The sequence below is a fragment of the Propithecus coquereli genome, unplaced genomic scaffold, assembly GCF_000956105.1.
Source record: "Propithecus coquereli isolate 6110/MARCELLA unplaced genomic scaffold, Pcoq_1.0 Scaffold57, whole genome shotgun sequence".
Taxonomy (NCBI): Eukaryota; Metazoa; Chordata; class Mammalia; order Primates; family Indriidae; genus Propithecus; species Propithecus coquereli.
Window position 1 is genome coordinate 6,765,003 of NW_012151618.1, and position 12,378 is coordinate 6,777,380.

General features: G+C 33.2%; 1 protein-coding gene across 2 annotated transcripts in view; it reads right to left on the minus strand.

The window, feature by feature from the left end:
* ALDH1A2 (aldehyde dehydrogenase 1 family, member A2) overlaps window positions 1–12,378 on the minus strand; it is a 101,572-nt gene that overhangs the window by 58,749 nt on the left and 30,445 nt on the right. For both annotated transcript variants that reach the window (XM_012658072.1, XM_012658073.1), the window contains exons 2-3: window positions 1,932–2,036; window positions 1,610–1,750 (exon numbers count right to left, since the gene is read on the minus strand). In XM_012658072.1, coding sequence (XP_012513526.1) covers window positions 1,610–1,750; window positions 1,932–2,036 — 246 coding nt within the window. The remainder of the gene's footprint in view (window positions 1–1,609; window positions 1,751–1,931; window positions 2,037–12,378) is intronic.

Consider the following 12,378-nt stretch of genomic DNA (forward strand, 5'->3'; position numbering starts at 1 on the left):
AGGTCTATTTGCAGTTGTGTTTATTTTGGTTGCAGTATTAACTTCAGTTTTCTGGTCAGGACCTCCCTTTTATTTCAGAGGCTACCTCTTATTAAAACTCACTTACCTTGTAGTTTGGGAATGTTTAAAAGTAGGACTCTCATTTAGATGTGGTGGGAAAGAAACTTGATCACAGTGAGACAAATAGTAGAAAAAGAAAGGTATTTGAATTTTATTATATGAAAATATAACTGAGCTACATCATCTTATAGTATATACTGTTAATCCAATGCTATAGATACTATATATCTTTAACTCAATTAAACTGACATTTATTGATTACCTATGTGCTCTCGTTTACCATGTATGTGCCAGGATCTATGCTGGATTACATAAAAAAAGAAGGAAAACCCAATTTTGATTCTCAAGGAAATCATAATCCAGTGAAGAAAAACATAAAGACCTGCATTCTCCAAGGTGTTCTGAAGAACTCAGTTTTGCACAATATTGGTAGGTTAGCCAGCAAAATAGTACTAAGGCTCAAATAACCCTGAGCAGCATTGAGTAGGCTTATTCACAGCCTTAACTGCTCAATGTCCTGTGAATCTCCAAGAAGGAGCAACTTCACCACTAAACAACTTTTTCACAATATGCATAAACACCTCATTGGAACAGTATTTCCTGGAGTACCAGATTAGAAATTGTTGTTATAGACAAATAAATGTTATATAGAGCTAGAACCCCAAGTCATCCCCATATAGGAATCATTTTCTATGAACAGAAGGGAAGGCAGGAGGGAAGAGCCATGGTGAGAGGGCCACTGAGGAAGGGAACTAATGCTTCCCTCCTCCGAAGCAAGTCCAACAGTGACCTGTTTTCCCAAGTAGAGGGTAGGATGCAGTACCCATGGCTTGAGTACCCTGACTGAAGAAGGAAGCCCTAAACATTAATTGATCAATTGCGGGTCATCCAGGTAGGGATCCCTGGTGGACAGTGCATATATTCCTAAATGTTTCCAGTTTTCTGAAAGTTTGTATTCTCTGAGAAATTAACTTCTATTTTAAAAACAGCACCACCACCAACAAAACCCAATAGGATAGGACAAGTTCCTTGTGTGAGAAAAATGATCATTTTAGTGAAAGAAAGTCGCTGTCCCCAGCTGTCTCTCCTTTCTACTGGCTCTAGAAAATGGCAGGACAGATGAAGCAGATGTGTCCACATCATGCCCTCTGCTTCTGAAGGATTCTCTTTAGTTAAGAGGTGTTAACTCTGGGGAGGTAAAAACTAATCTTTACTTTTCAAAAGAAGCACTTGGTGTTGGTTTTCTGTAAGCAGCACAGTGATTCTCTTATTTTTGGTTGGGCGGGGGTAAGAAAGAAAGGTCCTTACCAGTTATGGAAAGCTATGGTTTTTTTCTTCAAAATTCTGGGAGAAGATGCACTCAGCTGACCCTCTACTTCCCTACCTGATCCCCAAATTCACACATCTCTCATTTCTCATGTATATCATACATTCTTTAGCTTTTTCCCCAGGTCTGCTTCACAGTGTATCACAGAGAGAGTGAGGGATCTAAATTTCAGTGAAATGGTAAATTTGGGGTAAAGACTTAATGTGTTCTTCAGTTACTTACTGCAAGAACTGCCCTGTCTCTTTCCACCAAGTCCGCAAGCTTATCCAGCAGACGTCCTCTTTCTGAAGCATCCATCCTTCTCCACACTGAACCGAGAGAGAAAGCCAGGCGGGCTGCCTGCACTGCTTTGTCTATATCTGCCTGTTAGAGAGGAAAAGGCACAAATGATGAAAGATAAACACTCCAAATAAAGGAAGAACTATCAGCTCTCACACAAATGATGTATGAGCGTAAGTGGTGGTGTCTGGAGAGCATATGTTTACTGCCCTGCCATTTGAAGGTAAGTTATTTCATAGGGAATCTATTTCTAAGAAAGACATACCTTGTCTGCTTCTTGAACTTCACACACCTGTTCTCCTGTGGCTGGATTACAGACAGGGAACACTCTCCCACTCTCTGAGTTCTGCCACTCGTTGTTAATAAAGATCTAAGGGAGTAGATAAGAGAATGGGATCAGTGACACAGATGACGAACCCAGTCAATGGCCCAGTGATATGGAAGTACCATGGTAGTAATCCTTGTTCTGTATGCTTGCTGGTATATAATAAAAGCATAGAATTTAAAGTGCTGCAAGAGATCTTAAACAGTATCCAGTCCAGACTCACTCTCAATTCAGGAATTTCCTGTATAAGATTTTTGCTTCAATGTCATCTAAAGACTAAATATAGTTCTTACCTTTAGTGAACCTGTCCACTCATGAGGAAGACAAATAAGGATGGAAGGACAGAGTCTCACACACATATAGATCGTACATTGAAGCTAAGAAAATAGTTATTGATAGTACAAGTTCTGGCCAATATCCATAAGGGTTAAATAGGATCAAACTGACATTCATCAAGCCTTAGATCCTAGTTTCTAAGGAAATTTGGATGGTGCTAGAATAAACATTCACCTAATGTATAGTCAAATCCTAAACTAAACCAATGACTCTGACCAAACTAACTAGTGAGTAAAACAAGTTGCATGTATAAATCCAAATTAGATTTCTTTCCCCTTGCTGAGTAGGCTTCATGGCTTAACAAAGGAAAACAGTCTATAACTTTCAAGTTAGTTTCTCTAAGATTTCTTAAGAAGCTTGGTTTCCTTATATATTAAATGGAGATTATATTAAAACGACAAAGAAACTAATGATTTAAAAAATTATTCAAGTCAATTTCTCACAAGATTTATAGTAAATTAGTTAAAGGAGAAGGGAAAACGTAGGCAGGAACATTTTTTAAAATTTTTATTGACGTTAAGAGAGAACCCCAAACTAATATTTTTGGACTATGAGATCTTAAAGAACACATGAAGATGTTTTAAGCTAGGAAATTTACAGCACAATGAAAATTTCTGAACGTATGAACCAGTCAGCCAGTCAGCCAGGACAAACACAATGACAAACTGATTTGTTATTACCTGCCATTTTAAAATAATCAGAGACAAGGCTTAATAAGTATAAACATACACTTTTAAATACCAAATTCTAGAAAATGTCTTGAAACTTTCCTTTTCCCCCTGATTTGATAAAACAATGAGCCCATGTGAAAGGAGGCACTGATTAAACTAGAGCTTTCTTTTCCTGAAGGCTTTTTAAGATAAAGGGAAAGAAAAGACCTTAAAGTTGTATAGCACTTAATACAAATGTATTGATCACAAACAAATGACCTTGTAATTGTAGAACATTTTACAGTTTATAATATACAATGCATAAACACGCTTAACATAACGTATTCATTTACCCAACAAATACTTAGATACTTCCAGACACAGGAAAGGCAAAGATGATTAAGAGCGATCCAGCCCTCCAGGCTCTTACAGTCTCTAGTAGTTTATTTAATACAACCCTGTGAGGGAGAATTTTCTTATTTCTAACAAAGATGAGAAAATTGAGAGGCAAGGAGTTTGAGTCCGAAGTAGCAGATTCTGCTGTGGCTTTAATTCAAAGACTGCTACTGCTCTTTCCACTACACATGGTTTCCAGGATTCCTCAGACCAAGAAACAAAACTGTAATAGTTAATGTCCTCCAAGCATGAACTAAAATTATAGTTCTTAGACTCCTGGTCTAGTTCTCTTTTCATTCCATTTAACAAATTTTCCCACAGAAATATGACCTCAAGGTAATAAAAGAAGAAAGTTAAGGGGTTAGTTTCATTAAGGATTCACTTCTAGGGTATTACCAGGTTTAAAAAAGAAGAGGCCTTACCAATGCTCCTTATTCCTTTTATTCACTATATGGCTGAATCAAACTTCTAAACCCTTGGAATATCATCAGGGCCCACAGAATCCAAGTTTATTTTTTAAGTTTCTTTGTGTAGGAGTTTTAACTATTGGCAGGGATTGATATTTCATGACTTTCATTGTTTCTTAGAGGTTTTCCAAAGATCAAAGAGTAAAATTACTCTTTTATAGGCTAAAATTCATCTTATATTTATTATCATATAGGTCCATTGATCATTTTATAAATCTAAGATACATTATGCGACCTTAGTGATCTTACATTTCCTATATCTTAAAACGTTTTGCTGTTTTATTATCCTAACAATTATTTCATCATCACTCACCACCTATTTCCAACTATGTTTTAAAAAAATAAAATAATAAATAAGGAAACACAAAAATCATGGAATTACCTTGAAATAAATAAATAAGGCATCAGTATTACATCACCCTTCAGTTTTCTAATTTTGTTGTCCAAAGTAATACGTCATCTTTCAATAAGGTATAAAACAAATCTGGACATGCCATCTTTGCAATATTTTTTTTAGCTTTCATTGAACACAGTTAAGAATCCAGAATTTTTAGCTTTCTCCCCGTAGTGAGATAGAGGAGAAAATTAACAGAGAAAGACATTTCACAATTATTAGATGAGTGAAAATATAAAAGCAGAGACAGAAGCACTCAAGACTTCACTAATGAGGGTGAAAATGACCTTATAAGCAAAATCTTGGGCTATGAGTATTTCAGATAGATAAATTTTCTCAAACTCAAGAATCAAGGAGTAAACAGTATAAGCTATAAAGACAAAAAAAGAAATAGGATATTCTAACCCATTAGTCATTCAACAAAAAGGACTTCATCATTAATATTTTTCAATAAGAACCTGGACCATCCTGTTTTGGTAAAAGGACATATGACAATTCTTTTATTTTTATAACATTTGTGGGTAAAAATTTACTTGACATGTTTCATAAATGGGCAAATACTGAAGGCAGGTATATACGTAAGGGTGAATGAAAGGATATATAAAAATTTAAAAAGTTCATTGGGTTGATCAATCTAATTGACATTTATAAAATTTAAAATAAAATTTTTTGTATTAATAATTATGGAAGAAAAAGATGGCTCTCCTCTTTTCTACACAATTATGAGCCTTTGAACTTTTCAAGAGTATTACATTGTGATAATGTGTATACAAGAAGAACCAGAAGTAATAAGCTGTAATCTATTAGAGATGTATTTAAAACCTGGAATCAGTATTTATGACATGATTATGTTCCAGGTTCATATATGACAGTTGGCGAGCAATTAGTTGCATTCAAAGGCATTGACCATTTCAGGTTATATATACCTCCCAAACCAGGAAAACATGAAATAAAAATTTGGTTTGCTATGTTTAAATTCTTATTTTGTTGTTTTTACCATCTCTTTATTCTTACTTCTGTAAATTACTCATAAAATAACTTAAAAGTTAAAAAATAAAAGGACCCATTGGAACCAGATGGTAAATGTGATGGCTATTTTCCTGGTATGCCGAAAGTTAAGATTTTTAGTTTTACCACATTAATATTTTTGTAGGCCCAGCTTATAATAACAACAAATACCTCCATAATATTTGATTGTTTTCAGTTTCCTTGGGCAATTTCAAAAGTTTTGAATTCTATCTACATGTTCTTCTCTGACAAGGGCTTCTTAGAGAAATGGTTTATTTCAGGGCTATAGCAGCAAAAATACAAGATGAACCTGGAATACTGTAGTCCCAGAAATCAATGCTCAAAAATTGATGGGAACATAATAAAAGGACACAGGAGCCAACATTAAGGAGCTCCCAATGGACAATACTGGGATAATTTAAACACCAAAGTAAATAATAATAGTAATAAATTATTACCCATAGAGTGAAAAAAGCACCCAAGAGTTCATAACGATATAAATTTTTTTCAATGAATAAATAAATAAATGGGGGATAAGGAAATGCTCTTCTTCATAGTAGAATTCCAACTAACAGATGTGAAGGAACGATGGAATTAGATGGTCATCATTTGTCAAGCACCATGTTAATAACTGCTTCAGGAAAAAATCATCAATGGGTAGTAAAAATCAGTGGGCGAAAGTGTAATGAAAAACTGAATTTTCATGTAGTCTCAAAGTATCTCCCCTCAAGATACTTATTAATTACAAAAGAAAAAACAGTAACTTTAACACTGGAGAAACTTGGCAGACACCACCTTAATCAAGTGATCAAAGTTGACATCACCAATAATAGGACAAATTGACATCATGTGTTCTGATATGATACACTGAGAAAGACACAAGATTGCTTCTGTAGTATCCTTACTCAAAAGGCAAACCTGAATGTAATCATGAGGAAACATCAGGCAAATCCAAAATTAAACATAAGGCATATCCTACAAAGTAACTGTCTTATACTCTTTTAAAGGGCCAAGGTCAGAAAGAGAAAGACTAAAAAACTGTTCCCAGTTAGACACTAATGAGACATAAAAAGTAAATGCATCATGTAACGATAGCCTGACTCCTGGACCAGAAAAAAGGATATTATTGGGACAATTATTGAAATTTGAAAAAGGTCTTTATATAATAATATTGTATCAATGTTAATTTCCTAGTTTTTACAATTGTACTGTGTTTATATAAGAACATTGTGGAATCTGGGCAAAGGGCATATGGGAATTCTTTGCACTGTTTTTGCAATGTTAATTTCCTAGTTTTTACAATTGTACTGTGTTTATATAAGAACATTGTGGAATATGGGCAAAGGGCATATGGGAATTCTTTGCACTATTTTTGCAACTTTATTTTTATAAATCTGAAATTATTTAAAAATGAAAAGTTAAAAAAAGTTTAAAAGTTAGTGTCATCTTTTGGTGCCTACCTTTCATATTATATTAATAAATGCCCAAAACAAATTTGCTAAATGAAGAAATGAGGATTCAACATCTTTCTTTTCACAAAAGTTCCTTTAAATATGAGTTTGTGGAAAATGAAATAAACAATTCAAGCTCTGCCTTAAAATTTATGGCCCAATGCTGCCAAAAATTATTCATTTTAAACTTTACAAATTATGTCAATTCAAAGGCTTGTTAATGTCCATATGAGAAACCAGAAAATTTTGCTTTGCAGTTTGTTGAATTTCAAAATAAGTGTAAGTAAAGATGTGGACTTTTCTACTATAGAGCTCTTTGAAAGTAGAAGAAATATCTGACTCTAAGTTCCTTGGCTGTTGCTGTTTCTTCATTTGTAAAATATACAAATATTGACTTATTACATTATATAATTCTGTGATGCTATAACTAAAGGCAAAAGAAACAGATAGCCTATGAAAGAAGGTACCTGTCTACTCTAGGTTTCCAAGAGAATAGGATGGATTAGCTTATAAACCTAATTTTCTTTCCATTGCGGTTGTGAAGAAATAACTGCCTATGGACATTTTATGGGTTATTTTTGGTATTAAAAGACATAATGGATGTGGTAGGCACTTAGTTAATGTTACCTGGAATGGAATGCCTGATGGCAGAGGACATGAATCATTGCCTAACATCTTTCCTGATAAGATTAGAAATACAATACCTCCCACACCAAGATAAAATCTAAAACATGCTGAAGAATAAAGAGTGTATTTGGGCAACAAATTTTCTTATATTATGCCGTAATTAACACAGTGCAAAAGAATTACGTTCATAAATGTGAGTTAAAATCCATCATATTAAAACACACCATGAATACACCATTCAAGCACTAGTTACTGAAGCTGCTTGTGTGTTTCTCCCTGATCCCATCCTCCGCTTGACACACCCTATCACTAGCAGTAAATGCTAACCTGAATTTATAATTTATTTGTTTTTGGATATTTTCTTTCTTTTTCTTTCCCAAATATACTAATTATTGGATGAAGATTTCTACATGTGTCTAGTGTATCAATTTTGTGAAATGCATTGTTCAGATCATCTTAACCTTTGATATGTTTGTACTATAATAATTGAGAAAGCTATGTTGAAATTTCCCACCTGGGTGGTGGATTTATCAATGTATCCCTTATTTTCATCATTTTTTACCTTTATAAATGTGAGGTCATTTTACCTTTATAAATTTGAGGATATTTTATTACTGAATATAACTTTGTATAATAACTATTAAATGGTAAACTAGTTATCAATACGAAGTGACCCTCTTTATAACTAATAAAGCTTTCTGTCTTAGAGCCTATTTTGTTGTGTTTTTTCTGTTTTTGTTTTGTTTTTTTAGAACAGGGTCTCACTCTGTTGCTGAGGCCGGAATGCAGTGGCACAAGCATAGCTTTTACTTGAACTCCTTAGCCTCCCAAGCAGCTGGGACTACAGGCGCCCAAGACCAGCTAATTTTTTTTAAATTATTTTTTGTAGAGACAGGGTCTCACTATATTGCCCAGGCTGGTCTTGAACTCCTGGCCTCCCACTTTGGCCTCCCAAAGTGCTGAGATTACAGGCATGAGCCACTGTGCCCAGCCTATTGTGTTTAATATCAGCATAGCTAGCTAAGTTTTCCTTTAGTATTTGCCTCATATATCTATCCTTCTGCTCTCAATTATTTGCTCTTTATTATTTTGATGTATCTCTTTAAATGACATATGGCCGGATTTTATTTCATTCAATATAAAAAAATCTCTGTCCTTTAATTAGCAAGTTTAATATATTTGTATTTATTGTGATTATATTTAGTGTTATATATTGTGTTATATTTGGACTTGATGCTTTCTTTTTGTCTTGCTTTATTTTATTATTTTTACTATTTACCTTTCTTTAGTTGATTAAAAATACCGTTATTGTTGCTCACTTTATAATTCAATTACTAATTCTATTGGTTTGGAAGTTGTATATTATATTTCTATTCTTTAATTGATTATTCATGATATTTTATTATGCATATTCATCAACTAGAAGTCTAAAGTTAATATCTCAACACTCCTCGCAAACAATACAATGGACGTAAAACACTAAATCTAATCACTCTTCTCCAAAAGTCTGTCATAAAATTTTATATGGAAAATAACTTCTTATTTTTACAGCTTTTTAAAAAATTTCATTCTCACTATTCCTTAGAATTTCATTTAGTAAAGATTTATTAGGGGAAAGTCTCAATAAGTGTTTTTCTGAACATGTATTTATTGCACCCTCATTCTCAAAAGATACCCCAGAAGGTTACACAATTTTACGTAGACAGTTATTTTCTCACAACATATCATAGATAGCACTCCAATATTTTCTATCTTGCAATGATGCTTACATGAAGTCTGCTGCAAGTCTCTAATCATTTCTTTGTTGATGATTTGCCTTTTCTATCTGGTTGCTTTTCAGATTTTATCTTTTTCTTTGGTGTTCTAAAATTTCACTACAACACATTTTAGTATCAATTTCTTTTTTATTTATCTTGATAGTTATGCATTGTGTTTTAGAGTCTATAAATTTCTGAGTTTTAAAATGTGATTAATCTTTATCATTTGAATATAATTCTCTCTATTCTCTCCTTCTAGAACTCCACCGTCTTTTAACCACACTTTCCATCTTCTTTTCTCTCTGTGATACTGTTGAGTAATTTCTTCCAGGTCACTAATTCTCACTTCACCTGAGTCTGCTAATCTAATTGTGATGTTAATATTTTTATTTCTAAAAGTTCTGCTTTGTTCCTTTTCAAATCTGCCTTGTCATTTTTGTTTTAAATTAATACACTTTTAGAAGTTTTAGATTTATAGAAAACTCAGCAGATGACACAGAGAGTTCTCATAATCTTCCTTATCTCTTCTTTCCCCCACCCTAGTAGTTTCCTCTATTATCAACATCTTGCATTGGTGTGGTACATTTGTTACACTTGATGGGCCTTTACTGATACGTTATTATTAACTACAGTCCACAGTTTACATTAGGCTTCATTCTTTGTGTTGCATAGCTCTACGGGTTTTGAAAAATGCATAATGTCATATATTCATCATTGTATGTAGTATAATACTTAATAGTTTCAATGCCCTAAAAATTTCCTATGCTCCATTTACTCATCTCTCCACCCTCCCTCTAAACTCCTGACAAACACCAATCTTTTTACTGTCTCCATAGTTTTGCCTTTTCCAGAATGTCATTTAGTTGGAATCATACAGTAGGTAACCTCTTCAGATTGGCTTCTTCCGCTTAACAATATGCATTTAAGGTTCCTCTAATGTTTTTTTGTGTGGCTTGGTAGCTCATTTTCTTATACTGAATAATATTCCACTGTGTGGATACACCATAGTTTGTTTATCTATTCACCTTTTGAAGGACTTATGGGTTGATTCAAATTTTTGGCAATTATGAATAAAGCTGCTATAAACATTTTCCATTCTCCCCAGCAATGAATGAGAGCTCCTTTTGCTCCACATTAGGTATTGCCAGTTTTTTTGATTAGATACCACTAATAGGTATATAGTGGTATCTCACTGCTGTTCTAGTTTGCAATTCCTTAATGACATATGATGTTGAGCATCTTTTCAAATGCTTATTTGCTGTCTGTATATATTCTTTAGTGAGGTATATATTTATATTTTTTCCCATTGTTTAGTTGAGTTTTAAGACTCTTAGATAAAACTTCGTCATCAGATATGTTTTGAAAATATTTTCTCACAGTTTTTGGGTTGTCTTTTCATTCTCTTAAAAACATCTTTTGCAAAACAGAAGTTTTTAATTTTAAGAAATCTAACTTAACAATTTTTTTTTTGTGGATCATGTTTTTGGTGTTGTATCTAAAATCACATTGCCAAACCCAAGGTCATCTAGGTTCTCTCTTGTGTTATCTTCCATAAGTTTTATAGTTTTGCATTTTACATTTAGTTCTATGATTTCATTTTGAGTTAATTTTTGTGAAAGGTGTAAGCTCGGTGTCTAGACTCATTTTTTTGCATATGAATGTCTAATTTTTCCAGTACATTTGTTGAAAAGAATATTTCTTCTCCAATATTGCCTTTGCTCCTTCGTCAGAGATCAGTTGACTATCTTTGTGTGAGTTTATTTCTGAGCTCTCCATTCTATTCCACTTACTCTTCTGTCTTTTCTTTTGCCAATACTGTACTGTCTGGCTTTACTGTAGCTTTACAGTAAATACTGTAGCTTTACAGTAAATCTTGAAGTTGTATGATGTCAGACCTCCTACTTTGTTCTTTTTCTTCAATATTGTGCTAGCTATTCTGGGTCTTTTGCCTTTCCAAATGAACCTTATAATCAGTTTGTTGACATCCACGAAATATCTTACTGAGATTTTGATTGGGATTGCGTTGACTCTACAGATCAAATTGGGAAGAACGGACATCTTAACAATATTGACTCTTCCTATCCATGGACTATCTCTCCATTTATTTAGATCTACTTTGATATCTTTCATCTGCACTTTGTGGTTTTCCCCATACAGATCTTATACATATTTTATTAGATTTATAAAAAGTATTTCTTTTTTTTCTGATGGTAACATAAATGACATTGTGCTTTTAATTTCAAATTTCAATTGTTCATTGCTGGTATATAGGAAACAGAATGACTTTTTACACTAACGTTGTATCTTGCAACCTTGCAGAATAACCTCATTAATTCTAGGAGTTGGTGTTTTTTTTGTTTTGTTTTTTTCGTTGTCAGGAATTTTCTCCATAGACAATTATGTTATCTATGAACAAAGACTATTTGATTTCTTCCTTTTCAGTATGCATATCTTTTATTTCCTTTTCTTACTCTATTGCAACTAGGATTTCCAGCATAATACTGATTATAGAGGGAAAGCATCCAGCTTCTCACCATTAAGTATGATGTTAGCTATAGGTTTTATGTAGACATTTTTCATCAAGTTGAGAAAATTTCCTCCTATTCCTAGTTTGCTGAGAGGTTTGTTTTTTAAAAACCATGAACAGGTGTTGGATTTTGTTAAATGCTTTTTCTGCACATGCAAACATGATCATATGATTTTTTTGTTAGTCCACTGATGAAACAGATTACATTAATTAAATTTTGAATGTCAAATCAGCCTTGTATATCTGGAATAAATCCTGCTTGATTACGGTATATAATTCTTTTTATACACTGTTGGATTCAATTTGCTAATACTTTGTTGAAGATTTTTGCATGTATGTTCATAAGAGATACTGATTTGTATTTTTCCATTCTTATGTTTTTATCTGGTTTTGGTATTAGGGTAATGGTGGCCTCATAAAATGAGTTAGTATTTCCTCTGCTTCTATTTTCTGGAAGAGACTGTAGAGAATTGCTATGTTTGGTAGAAGTCACCAGTGAACCTACCTGGACTTGGTGCTTTCGTTTTTGTAAGGTTATTAATTATTGATTCAATTTCTTGCATAGACATAGTTCTACACATATTATTTATTTCTCCTTGTTTGAGTTTTGGTAGAATGTGTCTTTCAAGGAATTGGCCCAAATTTGTGGGAAAAGAGTTCTGTATATTAATAATATTCCCTTACTATCCTTTTACTGTCCATGGCAGTAGTAGTAACGGCCCCTCTTTCATTTCTGATATTATTAATAGTAATTTGTGTCTTCTTTTTTTCTTT